The 16,852-nt window shown below is 39.7% G+C and overlaps 1 protein-coding gene across 1 annotated transcript in view; it reads right to left on the minus strand.

Moving 5' to 3' along the window:
- The window catches only part of PTPRN2 (protein tyrosine phosphatase receptor type N2), a 636,053-nt gene that overhangs the window by 51,924 nt on the left and 567,277 nt on the right, over positions 1–16,852 (minus strand). Inside the window, exons 15-16 of the mRNA XM_066551162.1 lie at positions 10,271–10,418; positions 2,702–2,775 (exon numbers count right to left, since the gene is read on the minus strand). Of these exons, the coding sequence (XP_066407259.1) occupies positions 2,702–2,775; positions 10,271–10,418 (222 nt within the window). The remainder of the gene's footprint in view (positions 1–2,701; positions 2,776–10,270; positions 10,419–16,852) is intronic.

Below are 16,852 nucleotides of genomic sequence, written 5' to 3' on the forward strand. Positions count from 1 at the left end.
TCTATATTCAACCTCATTATACAAAAACTACACCAGATGAACAAATATGCTTACACTAATCTGAAGATATTTAATTTGGCTCAAAATTCAGCAGTTTGCAGGGAATCCTTCCAGACCATGGGCTTGCAAAGCAGGGATTTCCTCCTATCAGCCCCCCACTGTATCACCTCCAGGAAACACATTTTGATCTATTGCTTTCAAAACAGCAAAATGACTACTGGCTTAGTGGAGCAAACTCATGTAACTAACTGGAGCATCTCTTTCCTTGGAATAGCATGTCTACACAAATGTCACCTGTGGCACTCTCTCCTCACAGTAGGCTCTCTATCCTACCAGGAACAAGAGGAACTTGAAATTTTTTCTTGGCAGTTTTTCTTGGCTATGCAAGTCACTGGGCACTAATCTCAATCTAATGAAACACTTGTGAACCCGTTTATTTCTGGGCATAGAAGTATTTCTGTAAGAGATACAAAGACAGCCATAAGAATCTTTGGTTCATCAGTGTGACTTGTATTGAACAGAACTCTTGAGTCAGGGAAAACAACAAAAAAATAAATATGGTTCTAACTCTGGAGATGGACCCTTATTAAGAGCTGGATGGAAAGGCAAGATTACAACCCTTTGTAAAAACACAAGAGCTAAAGCTGTGGGAGCAGGGACCCTGTGCTTGCATGAGCTTTGGGAATCCTGATAAAGCAAACCCCTTCCCAGTTTTGTCAGTGGGATATCTTAGTCCTGTTTCTCCACTTACAACAGTCTACTTAATCTAATACTTTACTCAGTGTAATCAAAGAAACAGTTACACTATAATCCAAAACTACAATTGCAACAGACACATACACACATGCAAGAATTTACCCCCTTCTCCAGCCAAAATTGTGTACTAAAACTAGTTAAGCTGTGTCTATACAGACTTCTGGGCAGGTTGCAGATGTCCAGTGTTTCAGTAAAAGCCCAGCAGTTGTACTGCTGTCAACACTGAACCTTCCTTAGCACTGTCTACAGATGCTGTAATTCCACTTTGCTACCACGTTGTTGCCATGTGAGTTACAACCAAGCTCCTACAAGAATACAATATCTCACTTCCAGTTATCACCTCCCACTCCTGTCCTTCCCACAAAACCTCTCAGTTTCTACTATCAGATGAAGGCTTGACCAAACATAACTCACCAGCTGGGTCCTGAAGACACAGGCAGAGCACTGAAGCCCTGGAGCTGGACCTCTGTGTGTGATTTTACAAGCAGGATGGATATTCCTTGGAACATGACCTACTGTGATCCCCTGATCCTGCTGCCAGACAGAGCTTGGTCTGGTCAGAGACACACCTAAAAACAGTCTAAAAGCTCTAATCTGTGCCTATCTACCCTTGTCCTCTGAAATGGAAACTGGCAATCCCTCAATATGCAGGTGCTTTGGTTTCCCCTCCACCCTAAGCCAAAGACAAAAATGTCCCAAAGGTATTTTTTGGCTTCTGTATGTTTTTTGACTCTTTGAATAAAGTGCTTTTATGTGTTGAAGGAAATGAAGCTTTGAACTCTGCTGAAACAAAGATCAGGGAACACTTTTTATGTAGCTGTTGGGGTTTTTTTAAAGAAAAAGAGTATTGTCAACAACATTGGAAGGAAGCAGCCTGTAATTTCATGCTGTTGCAAATTGTCAGCTGCCTTGCCCACACAAAGTCATTTAACTGGGGGAGTGATACTCCCCAGGAAAATGAGCCCGTAATGGCAAATACAGCCCACTGCAGTGAGATCTTATTCTCCATCCTAAGCTCTTTCTCACAGTTGCCCTATAATAACTTTTTGGTGCCTAATTAATGTGAATAAGAACTGTGAGAAAAAGCAACTGCAATACCAGCAGTCCCACAAGGTCAAGGACACAGTGTCTTTTTCCCCCTTCACTTGGATATCCTGACACTTCCTTGAGATGCTATGACAGGCCAATGCCACTGGAATGACTGTACCTGTTTAAGTGTCTGCAAATAAGGACCTTTTCTCCCTATCACCTTTCATGGACAAGAAAAGGGTTCAAATTCAGCTCACACAGTCATGGGAAATGGCAGCTGGGCAACCCTGGAGTATCTGGACACAAAAACTGGACTGACCTACTTTGCAGTTGGAATGAATGCACTGGGGCTAGGGGATCCTGTTCTTGCTTTCAAAACAGCAGCCTCAGAGAAGAACCAGGAGAGCTACAGAACCACCAGACTGTGCTTCACTAGGTCAACAGAATAAGAAAGGTAGGAGGAAATGTCACTTCCTAATGCAGAAGAAGCTCAGAATTCTGAGGAGCTCAGCTCTCCATGCCTACAGAAACCATTCCTCCTACTGTGGCTAGCAGGACAATGCAAAAAAGAACAAGCTATTTTTACCTCTCAGGAGAAGGAAAAGCTCCAAGTAAAGTAAAGCATTGATTTTATAACCTGCAAGTTAATAAAATCTAATATCAAGAACAGAAAAACTGACAGTATTACAAGGTAGAACGAGGGTTATCTAGTGACTTTTTCTTGGTAAATAAACTTCAAGAGTATTGCATGAATACATATTTCTCTTCAATTTGAAAGAACAGGCTGAAGCACCAGTGTTGTGAGGTGCTCACAACCTGAGAGTAGCAGTGAGGTGCCTGGAGTGACCCTATTTTGACAACAAGGAATGGCAAGGATCAGCTGTTTGGAATACTTCTCATAGGTTACCATACTTACAATGGGACTGGCGTTGATGTAGTCTGAATTGTCGTGGCTACTTTCACCTTTCAAACATATCCTGGAATGGTCATCTGCAAAGGAGAAAACAGGAGAAGAAAGTTTCTATGCCAGTATTCCACCCATTTTATGTCAGACAATTCAAAGTCAGAATAATGTGCTTTTCAAGACAGGAAAATATCAGAAAGGATATTTCCTTCTGACTCCCAACCTAGCCATAGGGTTGATACAGCCACAGCACCACAGCCTGACTCAGGCATGAAACAATGGGATATTCCAGTGGCTCAATATCACAAAACCTGTCTTCGTGAGATGCACTGTGATATGCTACAACCTCTCATAAGAAAAACCTCTCTGCTGTTCAGGGAGTTTAAGATTTAAACCAGGCAAATCACTAAAACTCCTCAGTATTATAACAAACATTCCTGTGCTTGCAGGGTCATGGAAGAGGGAAGCTGATGGGACTTTGTCCACTCAGCTTCTCTAAAACATGAACAGCAGGGACATGGAAGTACAGCTGAGAGCTGGACAGTAAGTTAATCTGTCCTAGTCAAAGACCAGTGCTGTGTGGTGTTCCACCAGTGATGTGGGGAGACAATCTGACTTGGAGATGATCATGGAAGAGACAAAATGCCAACAATTTCACTTAAAGTACAACTGGAGCATACACAGACATTTTACACTTCTGATACCAGTAAAGAAAACAGCAGTTCTGGACAAAGGAGACTCACTCCTGTTGTTTGCCCATCATCACAATTATTTTATCACTTTTTAACTTGTAATTTTACTGGTCCTAGCTCAATTATATTTCAAGCTGGCACACCCCAAACTCCAGTCTTTTTAGTATTTTATTTTTAAATTATTTCTACATCAGAACACATATAATGGATGGGTTTTATTTGTCTGTACTCATGCAGAGACAATGCGGATATCTGCATCTCTTCCCATCATCCAGACTTGCTTTCTGTTATGAGAAAAGAAATTTTTCTATGTGATGAATCATTTCATCCTGATTTAGCTGTCACAAACAGGCCAAATTGTGTTCAAGAAATGCCATTTCTTTTCACTGACTAAAGAAAGAAAGCCCAGACCCCACTCAGATAATTTTAGAGATGTCTAAGTCTCCATATGAATCCCAAACAACTTGTACCTGATATATATCCAGCACAATTTATACTCCTCAGGAAACCTACCCTGCACAGTATATGGTAGAAAGAGGTTGTGGAACTGCCTTTTCTATAACCCTCTACAGATGAACACAGACAGTGATATTTTGAGAGGATTGAGGATCTTTCCACTGATTTTTCAAATAGACAAAGTAAGAGCTCATTGTCTAGTGGCCTGAGACACCACTCAACACCAGGATTCCAAGCTGGCTGTTAAGTACCACTCATTATCATAATCATGAGGAATAATAAATGAATTATCAGACATTCTAAGGACCATACAGGAAGGTAGAGACAGAGAGTTAGGGCTCTACTTAGGCTTATTTAACAGCAATGCCATGGCAGCTCAGCAGATGAGCAAGACAAAGGGATGTTTGTAAGAGTGCTGTTTATAGTCACTCAATCTCACCCAACAGTGTCAGCAATCTTCTCCTGGAATAAGATTAGTGATGAACAAGTCATGTCAAATAACTGAAGAGATATTCTTTACTATTCACATAAAATTACTTTCCCTGCTAAGTTTGAGGATGAAGAAGACAAGAAAGGGAACATGTTCATGAACATTATTCATTTCCATCCCACTTTGGCACCACTGGACAAAAAAATCCAAAACATGAATAAGAACTTCTGACACCTGAGATCTTGGGCTACCCGATATTTTTTATATCAGAGGCTTTGCAACGAGCAAATGTCACAGAGTGCTTGAAGAATTGCAGCTCTGAAGCCTTCTGGCTTTGCAGGAGTTGCACAGGTTACATGCAGTAAATGTGGTCTCACATACCTTAAGCTAAGCAAGCACTCAGGATAAGCCCCGTTCATTGAATAGCAAAAGTGTTTGAAGTAATCACCAAAGGAAACGTGTGAAATGTTTTCAGAGGGATGAAGGAGAGAGAGCAGACAGTGATTCATCAGTACTTAGCAAACAGATGTCAGGGTGACTCTCCAATAAGAGTCAGGTGTGAGATCAGTAACTTATAGATCTTTTTTTTTTTTAAACATAGAGTTTTATCCAGACCCTCTGATTTAGTGTGCCATGTCATCATCTCGCAGTCTTGGAGGGTTTATTAGAGGGCAAAACATGTTAAGGCTTAGTGAAAAGGTGTTGAGACTTTGTATTTGCTCTTAGGAAAAGGAAGGGTACAAAAAAGGTTGGACATGTTTTTCTGCATATATCAGAAGTTTGCACCCATGTGTGCTTCAGCTGCAGCATCAAACATTCATATTGACAATGAACAGATTGTGCTTGTCTATGCCTGTTATCACCTCAAAGCTTCTAGGAACTGGCATAATAGCTCTTCTGAAACAGGCAGGGGAAGAAGAAAAGAAAAAAGAAACCAAAAGAAAACCATGGACACCAGATTGTTATGTTAACAATGAGCAACTATGGGGAAAATGCTGAATGTACAGCATTTTTTTTTTTTTTTGGCAAACTGCATATCGATTATGTGAGAAGCAGGAAAAACAGGAAATACAAGGAAGGAAGGTATGTCAGAAATGGAAGATACGCAAGATCAATCTAAATAGTGAGAAGGAAAGATGAATGAAGAAATAGGAGAGGAGAGGGGTGGTAATAAGGAAGTGAGAGACAAGACAAATGCTGTTACTAGCTACTGCAATCTGGCCAAGCTACAACTCAGCATCATTTTACGCATCTACAATAGCTGCTGCTGAATGCTGAGATGCTTTGTATTTGCTATTGCTCCAGCCAAGCCACAACTGAAGGAAAAGCAAAATCTACAGATGGATACGTGTGGCAGAGGGAGGCTTCCTAAATAAAAAGGTTAATATTGACCTGTGGCTTCAGAGAAACACATCACAATGTTGGATTTTATATACATGTAAAATATAAATTATAAAATAAAGAGGATAGAGCATCAAGGACATGATATAAGCAAACACACATGAGTTTGCAGTATATAAATCTCAATTTACAGACTGCAAAAGCTACATTTTGGTGTCTACACATAGATGTATTCATGTGAGTTGCTTAATGGAGCTTGATTTAGGTTGTTAAACTAGAACATGGACTGTTTGAGAAACTGTAGGGTAGGTGAGACATTACACAAGGAAAACAGACAGGGCACAAGACCCCAAGACTTTTACCTTATTAGACCAGCATCTGAAGCTCACACAGGATACACAGTGGCATCCCAAAGCTATTCATTTCACCATAAACCAAATACCAGCTGTGGCCATTGCATAGCTCTCCTGATGTCACTGCAGTGACTGGCTCCTCACTGGCTCTGTCAGGGGCTTTGACACCTGGCTCACATGGAGACACTTCAATTCAGGCATCCTGATCTACAATCTCACAGACTCATGCCCAGAAAACTTGGTTTCAATGCCTCAGTGTAGGTTTCCATTGATATTTGAGAGTCCTAAAGACACTTGGGCCAGCAAGCAGGAGGGTCACAAGTCTCCCACAGAGCTGGTGTTACACCTACTAGTTCTCCCTGGGTACCTTGAGTACTTTGGGCATCTCAAACAACACTGGATTCCTGTGCTTAAATGACTTAGTCAAGCACAAAATGTCATTACTATCTGAATTATTATCTGAATAATTATTATTATTATTGACCAATACTACAGTAGTATGACATCTCAATCTTTTACTTCTCTCACAGTGGCCCTGCAATTTAATGAAGATCATTTTTGTTGTTAGATGGAGATTGAAAGCTTGTAAAAATAAGACTCACATTTTCCCTCAGCCTTCTGTTTCCTTTTAATCAGATACTTCAGAAGGAACAGAACCAACAAACATAAGGTTGAAAACAAGGAATATGGGCAAATTTGGGTTGTCTGAATCTGGGCATCACAGAATAAGGCAAATCTTGCAGCAATCAACCTGGCACATCCTGCCTGGATCATAATTTTATTCCTTCTAGATTTAGACTGATTTTTGGTTTTTTTTTTAATACAAAGCACTACACAGGACTCCACCGAATTAAGAAAGTGAAGAACTACCGAAAAATGAAAGTAGTGCAGCCTGAAGACTACAAAGAATCATAATCTGCTGATTATCATTATTTTGCCCATAGATGATCTGCAGAAAATGGAACTTTTCTTTGCTCTGAACTGCTCGAGTTCCTTCATTTCAGAGCACTATTTGCACATGCATTCATAACATGGATAATGGACACAACCCTCTGCTCAGGTGTTCCCATCTCTGGTGCACAACCCCAGGCTGTGCCCTTAAGGCAAACAAGGCTCAGATCTGGGTGCATGTTCTGCCCCTAAATGCTTTGCTCTCCTTTAGAGGAAAGGCAAAGCACAGAGATAACCAGGTTGTTTAAATATGTACCACAGCCCATGGATATGGCTATGGTGGACAGCTTTTGATAGATGTTCACTGCAAAAAGTTGTTTGCCAAATGTTTAAAATACCTGCATATATTAATGGTGTACATAAATAAAAACATACAGTATTGACTCTGTTGAGATGGGTTCATTTTTCAGAGATGCAAAAAGAAAAAAAAAAATTGGAAAGCTTTTTTGGAGCTGCTCATGTATTCATAAACAAAATAGGCATCACTAAATTATAGCACTAAATATAAACACCGTGTGTCCTAAATTATAGCAATCTGCTTCTTGATTGGATAAAAGGATACAGTTTTGTTAATCTTGAAGGTCCAGGCAACTTGAATTGTTAGTATGTTTTAAACTAGTAATTAGTTAAGTGCAGTGTCAAGGTGTTCTGCTATCAAGTATTTTAAAAGCTGTTTGTATAGAAAATAGAAAAGTTAGGTACAAGAATAAGCTATGATAAAATTGTGATAATAACTAGATCGGTTATATAATCAGTAAAAATAATATTGTATTGGTTCAGAAAGAAAAATACAAAGCAAATACAACATATTAAAACATATTTGAAGCCTTTCTAAGAGGAAATCTTCTATGTGAATTGGCAATCTTGTTCTACCTTGTCAAGGTGATTATGAATATGAAAGGGGTGAGGAAACACTAACAAGGCATTACTTGCTCTGTGAGAATACACTGAATATAACATAACAGCTCTGTAGAATATCAAAAGCATTTCAGGTTTGCTTCTTCATACATTATGAAGCAAATCTATGGCTTTTTTGCTATAGTTTTATTGTCTAACACAGTTTAAAAAAAAGTGGGCAAACTGGGCCCTCTCATCTCAGTCTAATCTTAGAGTCTAAAATAACCAACACATTATCAAAATTTAATATTCTTTAAACTCTATGCCATACTTGCCACCCATCAACAAAGTAGTAAGTAGTTTAAACATATATAACATGACAGCTGTTTACGAGTGCACAGCCACCTCAGAAAGTGAAGGCAGGTAATTTTCTGCAATTCAGTCAAAAAGGAAAATTCCCAGTGCACTAATATTTGTAATAGAAGTTTCCACATTGAAGAAACAAAGCAAATGTGTAATTTTACCCTTTTAAATGTACTAAAACACTTATAGTTAAAACTTCAGATAAATTGTAGTCACCCTGTCCATGTCCTTCACCAAATCACCTTCAGTCAGCACTGATTTAGTCTAGACCCAGATATGGGAGAAACAGGCACAACAACATGCCATGAAAGAAGCAATGCCAGAGAAACAAAGGTTGGTCAGTGCTGGCTGATACATCCACGAGGTACAATGTGATGAAAAGAGACTGATTACCTGTCACCATCCCTGAGAGTATTTAAAAGACATGTACATGTGCTATTCAGAAATGTGGTTTGGGGGTGGTCTGGCAGTGCTGGGTTAAGGACTCAATGTGATGATCTCAGATGTCTTTCCCAACCCAAATGATTCTATGACACCCAAGTTAAAAATCTCTGCTCTTCAGCACTGTTACAGCCACGATACTTCTGGATTTGGAGGTAGAAAAGTCTAGTCTGAAGGTTTCTATCTTATAGCTCATTGAATCATGAAGACACAGTTTCTACATCAGTCAAATAACCAGCACCAATTTCTGGCAACATCTGTAGCTCCCATGCTGTCTCTGTGGCAGCAACCAAAACCAGTCTAGCTTAATTTATGAGCAGGAACTTGAAATATCTTAAGATGGTCTGACTGTAAGTCCATATTGATGGAACACTTTAAGCAGGAAGATTAACTTGGATCAATACATATTTTCATGGAAAATTTTCTCTGCCTATCATGTCAGTTAAGTGCTGGGATTTTTTTCAGGATGTAAAAGGGCACAGAAGGCTTGCACTACTTCAACCTTCATGGTGACTTCTTTAGAACTCCTCAACAAGCCTGATCCCAAAACACATGGAAGTCAGCAAACTGCTGCTGCTGCCCCAAAAGGCTTTTGACCACCACCATATTTACTCAGGAGAATTAATACTGCTAAGTTGCTGTAATCCTCTCCTGTGTAGCAAAGTATTGCAGGAAGAGCCACTACATAAACAATAGAGACAAATCCTGCTGAAGCAAATATGATGGGGACTGATGGGCTCAGTTAAATTACCATGTCCTTCCAAAGAATCTTCACTCTAAATCTGGCTATGACATTTACTTAACGTGTTACCTGTCATTTCTCCATTCCTAAAGGAGGAATAGTACTTACTCAAGACTCTCTTAGGGAAAATTAATGTTTTCAGGGCACCTTAAAAATTAAACCAGCTATATACATTTGCCAAACTATCCAGCTGGATTGTGGGCACGCTGATTGAGAGCATTTTGGTTGCTGTGGACCGTGCATATATTCTCAGTTTCATTTTTGTTTCATTGGTTGCCTAATGAAATATGTGTCCATACATTACCAATGTAATCTATGAGATATATATAGATATATGTTTGCATAGCAAAAATATGTTACTTTTATTTTAAGCACAAAAGGCGGCTGCTTACAGGAAAGATTCTAAGAATATAAACATCGGTTCCTTTTTTCATAATTATTTTTATTTTTGTGTGTTTAGAGAAGCCTTGAGAGACAAGTCAGTTTGCAAGTTTATCCACTGAAGCCTAAAGGGGCTCCTTCAGTACAGCTGAGTATCTGATAAACAGATTATCTGGCTCTGCCTATAAACTGCTGGTATTACTGCTGGATGGACAAGAGACCAACTTGTCTTGGTCAGGAGAAGAGACTTGCACTGAATAGCTGCAGATGCCACTCTTGTACAGACAGTATGTTCCAGCACTGACAATCACTCTGGCTATGGAATTTGGTGAGACAGCACAGCTGCAGCAGCAGTGTTATGTGGCGCAATTGTGCATTTTTGTAACATATATGCGACATACAAGGAGATAAACAGGGTCTGATAAGACAACAGGACATGCACCCAGCCCAAAATCATAGCCACAGCTTCCAGTACACACAGAAACCACTCCACATTGTTTACCTGCCTTCTGCAGCTCTCACACCAGTGTGCAAAGAATACTGGGGAATGTATGAAGAACCAAAATGGCAAGGTGCAAAGGGAAGTGTACATACATGGTACCACGGCCCGGGAGCGGTTCTTTGGCACATTCTCCTCCCGCTGTGCCACGCTGCTCTCGTTGGGCTCAGCCTGGTAAGCACACAGGGCTTCCCACTCCTTCTCCAGACGGTTCTTGTTCTTCAGGTGATCTTCCATGTAGGACTGGAATGAAAAGAATACTGCATTAAGCAATGGCTTAGCAAGGCTGAAAGCTAAGCTTAAAGGATGTTTCTCAAAGTGCGGGAATCCTGAGCTTTGGGGAAAAAAAACTGGCTCAGTTTTAAGGTTCATTTATTTACTTAATAGAGAGTTAACTTCAAGCTTATTTGTGCTATAAAAAATGAGAATGATAAAATGTACCAGTGCTAACAGAAAGGAAATGTATGAAACATCCAGTCACTGAGCTTTAGGAGAAAATTATTTCTTCTTCAGTACCCAGAAAACATAAGCCCAAATGTCTCTTTAATCAGGCAATGGAAAAGAAACAAAATTCCATTAACAAAAATTACTACAAACAACAACTTCTGTCAAAACAAAGGACTTTAAAACCAAATTTCAAGCACATATGCAGGCCACAACAGTGATAGAAATATTGAAAAGAATTTAAAAATTGCCAGGCAGAACTGTTGTAGCTCAAGCACTGGGTCATCAGAAACTCATCTTGCAGATGAAAAGGCACAGAGAGGGCCTTCAACTGAGGAGGTGCTGTTAATTAATATTAATATATGTTGTCAAGGATTGTACATTGCATTCAGTTAACAGTATTGGGAAAAGCATCACCAAAGAAAACTGTGGCAGGATTATGGGCCTCAAAGTATCTTGGTGCTGGTCTTAAGGTTTTGCAGATCTCCCAAGGCTAGAGCTCCAGCAGTGGATAGGAATTCAGCTCCAAAGATTTGAGAAAAGTGAACCAAAACCCTTTTCCTTCACCCCGTGGATCAGAAAATAATCCGAGTAGGTGAAGGGAGGAGAGCAGAAAATAGGAACGGGGGGGGGGAACCCAGAAATCTTCCCCTCCCTTTAACATGAAAATTAAGAAAGTGATCACCTGGTACTTTAAGCCTGCTTATACAGGCTCATTACCTTGCAGAGCCTGCCATCTTCTACAGCAAGCAAGAGAAATATCTCACTTTACACCCTGTTCATATTTGTAAATTAAACTCCATATTGCCTGTACTAGGTAGGTTGAAATTAACATTCCTAAACAGATTTAAAAAGGACAGAATGTTCAGGAGACAGGCTCTGGGGTCAATAGCAGAGCTTCTTGCCCAAACATCAGCCACAGTGGGTTATTGCTGGAACTTCTCTAATACAGCCCAATCTGTAGCAAACCTTGTCTAGAAAAAGCTCCCAGAAAGGATTCACTGCAAAGTACAAAAAGCACCTTAATTGCTTAGAAAACCCTTTCCATAGACAATCCTTCTGATGTTGAATTGTTCTTCCTAAATGTGCTTTAGAGAAGAAAGGCTCTCGTGCCCTCTCTACAGGTTTAACAGAAGGTGTAAAAAGCTTGCAGCTTGTCCTCTGCCAAACAGGAGCTCTGCAAATCTGTTGTGCCACTGTGCTTCCCACCTGGCTGGCAGGGCAGGATACAGCTCCCTGCTGCAGCTTGAACAGTTTTTTGATGACAAAGAGCCCCTGACACACAGCTTTGTTTGGTGCAGGGTTTGTTGGGCGCTGTCTTTATGCAAGGTTTGTAAATCAAACCTGGTACTGAAAAACCAATTCAAGAAGCGACGCTTCAGAAGGGATGTCTTTAAGGACACAGAAAGATATTGCATTAGAAGAAAGGTTTCTAAAGGAGGTAAAAAAATAGTGGTGGCCTAGATACAATTAAAACACCTACTGTGTGATTGCTTTTTCTCTATAATGAAGGAAGAAGCATTGCAGTGGACAGAGCTGTGCCCTGACAGACGTGGAGCTGGGAGAGTGGTGTGGCCCCGGTGTGTGTCAGGGTGTGGGTCTGGTAACAAGTTACCAGCATTAACTTGCAAGTTAACAGGAGGAAACCATCCTCTAATAATTTGTTTGTCCTTGTCAAAAGGCTGTTGCTACTGGGGAAAGCAGGGAGACTAAAGATCATGTTCTTTTCTCCTAGCAATTCTGTGCCTGTATACTGAAATCATAGGGGAAAAAGAAAAAAAAAAAAGAATAATCACTCCAGAGCAGAGACTTGCTGGTATATAAGAATTTTTATGAGGCAAAGGGAAAAAATAGCAAAATCTTACAATACCACAGAGCCAAGACTGCTGGCTTCAGAGCAGCTGTTTAGCATGCAGCAGAGATCAGGCAGTCAAGGACCAGCCCGTAGCATCTTCCCATTTTAAACCACAGTTTTATAATCTGATTCATTTTGACATGCCCATCACCAATGTCCCACAGACTTCAGGGACATTTTATGCAGATATACAGATCTGCCAACACTGAATCTCTCCAAAATCCTGGTAGGCCCACAAAGGAAAGGAAAAGGGCCATGAACATTTGATTCCTAAAGCAGAACTGAATGTAGTAAGGAGCTTTCTGTTGACTCCAGCTTGTCTCTCTCATGATTTCAAGGATTGTATTTTAAAAGGAAATTTAATTTCCTTTTAAAATCATCAAATCTGTCACAGTTAAGGTAAAGTTTACAGTTAAGGTAAATTGAACTGCTTTTATTGCACATGAACTTTCAAATAACTCAATGTTCTTTAAAAGTTATTGCTTTTACCTTCATTTTTCAGGTAATCTTGAGTGTAAAGATACATGAATTTTCAAATGAAAACACATTGAAATCTTTACTTTAACCAATAATTTCTTATGTGGTTTCAATTCCTGCATCACATGGATCAGATTCACAGGGTGCTTCCTGACAGACCTTGAGGTGGACTATTGGAATGGACCATGGAAGGCTCTGCCCAATATGAACATCTGCTTTACACACATTTTTAAAAGCTGCTGAGGAAGAAGCTTGCTTTAAAACATTCAGGAGGCAGACAATTCCCTCGGAGTTAAGTAATCTTTCATTTACAGTCCTTCAGAGCCCCTACGCTCATCCCCACTTTGCTAAACAGAAGCTTAGTGATTTTCAAACACTCTCTTGGGAGCTGCTGGATGTACATTAAATTGAGTGGAACTTCTGATATTTTAGAGATTGTATGTCTACTCAAATCCACTCCTTAATTAGGATGTTTTGATGAGACATTTTGCAGTGTTTGCCTGATGCACAAGAAATTCATTACCAACGTGTCAAACACGCACGTGATTGTCCTTGTCCCAGAGCAGCAGGTAAAATAAATAGAGGTTGTCACCACTGTTATTGCACTGCTCCTCAAGCCTGCTGAAAAAAGCAGAGGTCTAGCCTCACCAATATGGCACAACAAGGCAAGTCCTGTAATCCCAAGTATATGCTATTATTTAAACAAACACCATCTGCTTGCACAGGTCCTCTGATGCACCTTAAATTCCATTAACCTTAATTTTCCTTCCACAGGGCCTGACCTGTGAGGACAATTGGTAGCCCAGTCCCTACTTTCTCTTGTTGAGACAGAGGAGATACTCTTGCTGCCAAACATGCTGTGGGGATAAGGAGGATGTGCTGATGTAATGAGGACAGAGTGGATGTATTACAAAATCCATTATTACTGTGTGAGACCTGCCAGTTGCAAGGCAAAAGGGGAGCTTTCAGCAAGAGGATGAAAAGCTGTCCCAGGGACAATGAATGGGCTGAAGAGACACTGCCAGTGGCACATATAAAGACAGATTTTATGTGCCTGAACACAGGCACAAAGACAGAGCACAGTGGCCTGGTTTGGCTTTGGTAGAACGTGGCTTTGTTAGAGCTTCCTGTGTGCTCAGCTGATGTTGTAATAGGGTGTCAAACTACTTTGGTTTTCCTTATTTTTTTCTTTACTCTTTTATCTAGAAAGGTGTCCAACACATGCTCTGTGACTAAATAAGGTTAAAAATATAACTATTAAATTCTAATTGACTGGTCAATCTTTAAATCAGAGAATCAAAATCATTTAGGTTGGAAAAGTCTCTCAGATCATCAAGTCCAACTGGTAACCCAGCACTTCCAAGTCTACCACTAAGCCATGTTCTCAGTACCACGTCTGTATGTCTTTTAAATACCTCCAGAGACAGTGGTGACCCCACCACTGCCCTGGGCAGCCTGTTCCAGTGCTTGACAGCCCTTTTGGTGAAGAAATTTTCCTTAATATCCAATCTAAACCTCCCCTGGCACAACTTGAGGCCACTTCTTCTCCTATCACCTTTTACTTGGTTGAAGAGACACAGTACTTTCTTCAGAGACAGTATGGTTTGCATCTGTCAAGATATTTGTTTTAAAAATGCCTATTTTATTAGCTGATGTTCAGTTGCCACAATTACTTTTGATAACATACTTCCAATATGGTACTTGAGTAGAAACCCTTTCCATGACTGAGGATGCATCTTTTAGTGAAAATGTGGGCAACTCTCAAATTGACAGACCTTGACAGGTCTAATCGAATTTCAAATGTCAGCTGAAGATGTGGATGTGAAATTATCTTAATCCTTGTGAATGGTGACTGCTCAAACCCACACTGTTCACCCAACAGTGTGGGAACCACTGCTTTCAAACTGCTGCTGCTTTTTCCAGAGATGCAGAGGGCCAGGCAGTGCTGTTGTGCTTCCCAGGGTTCCTCAGAAGGAAGAGAGGAAATTCTAGAGGAATTTGTCTTAGCTATTATAAGGCAAATTGTGCAGAAAAAGACTATACTTGAAAACATTTGTTTTGTATTCTTGTCAGTTAATTTAAATAATGTGTTTTTTTGCCTTTGTTCCTTGCTAACTCATGGGTTGTATCATTCTGGCCCAGGATGCCCCAGAATTCTTGCTACTCTGTTTGAATTTCTTTGTGTTCTTTAGCACACATTGCATTGACTACATGTAAGAGGAATACTTTTCTGCATAAATCCAATTTGCTTTCAAACCACATATGGTTTTGTCCTTCCATTTTCTGGCTTAATACCTTATCATTAGTGGCTTCACAGTAAATTTCTCTGTTCCCACTCATATTACTCACAGTGCTATAGAATTCAGAGACAGAAGCAGCCTATCTGATTACTTGCTTCCAGGTCTTCAAATAATGTCATTTCTTGTATTTCACTAGGATTTTTCTAACATTTGGCTGTTCTGTATCTGAAGCAGAAGCCTAAAGCACAGTTCATTACTACTGCTTGGGACTCTGACTGTTCTGAGCTATACATTGTATACCTGGAAATATACAAATATTTTCAATAAAGAATGGTAGTTCTCACTTGAGATTTTTTATAGGGATGTCAACAATGTTGCTTTTCTTTTTCAAACTTAATTTGCTACTCATTTTCAGCAAGCCATGTATTTCAACTTTAGTCTGTTTGCTCAGAATATTGCTGTTCTCCACAAGTTCTGCTTGTATATATTCCAGTGTCTTCACAGATCATGAATTAATGGATCTATGCAAATTATAGATATGTCTTCTTGTGACTCTTTTCTTCAAAGATAATTTCTTTGTTGTATGTGTTTTCAGGTTTAACACTTTCAAACTTTTGAATTACTCCTCTGTCATCACATCTGTGCAGAATTTTAGACTGTGATGAAAGTCATTGTCACTTCCACTGATTTCCACATCATTATTTAAAAAGTTAAATATAACTGGATCTAAGAGCATTTCCTGTACTCTGCCAGACACTCCTAGACATAGCTTTCAATCATTACTTTTTGTATATCAAGCTTTTGCCTCATTTCAATTCACATAATTGTCCTCTAAAAATTTGGCATTAATTTTTCAATTAACTATTTATGAGACCGTGTCACGACTTTATTAAAATTTGTATGGATAGCATCCATTGTTTTCACTTCAACTACTGGGTTTGGTAGTTTTACTTAAATAAAATGCAATCAGGTTTGTTCAGGCAAGATTTGCTCTTTAGAAAATTATGCATATTCTTACTCATTGTTCAACTATCCAATGGAAAGGGTGAAGGAGATTAGCAAACACACAAAGGAAAGACTCCAGCCTTCCCCATCCTCTTAAATGACACCTTACACTTCCTTTTATGCCCTTGAAAAATCTCTCTCTAGATAATCAGCAACTCCTTTTTTAATATGTGCTCCATTATTTTCTAGGACTGAGTCTAGACTCAGAGAATAGCAACAGAGAAGTTCATTTCTGTTCTCTGTTCCTGCTCTCCACTCCTCTTTTACAAAATTATTAGTTTATTCTTCTATTTTGGTGCACACAAACTTGTCCAGAGCTGATCAAATAAAGCCCCCTGAGATCAGAGTCACTATTAAAACTCTGAGCCATTTTCAGATCCTGCAGAGCATCACATTGTTTTTTCTGCACTTTTTAAGCATTTCTCACTTCACAGCATTTTCAGAGTAACCCTGAAGTTACTTTGGGGTCTTGCTTGCAGAAGATCAGTCTTCCTCCCTGAGCTGCCCTGGTGTCCTTGCACAGATAAAAGGCTGGGATCTCATCACATGTTTCCATGAAGAAACTTCCAGTGGTGCTGAAACATGGGAGCAGAGCCAAACTATGCCCATGCTCTCCTACTTTTCTTCCTAGCAAAGCAAACCTTAAATAAAGAGAG

The sequence above is a fragment of the Molothrus aeneus genome, chromosome 1, assembly GCF_037042795.1.
Source record: "Molothrus aeneus isolate 106 chromosome 1, BPBGC_Maene_1.0, whole genome shotgun sequence".
Lineage (NCBI taxonomy): Eukaryota > Metazoa > Chordata > Aves > Passeriformes > Icteridae > Molothrus > Molothrus aeneus.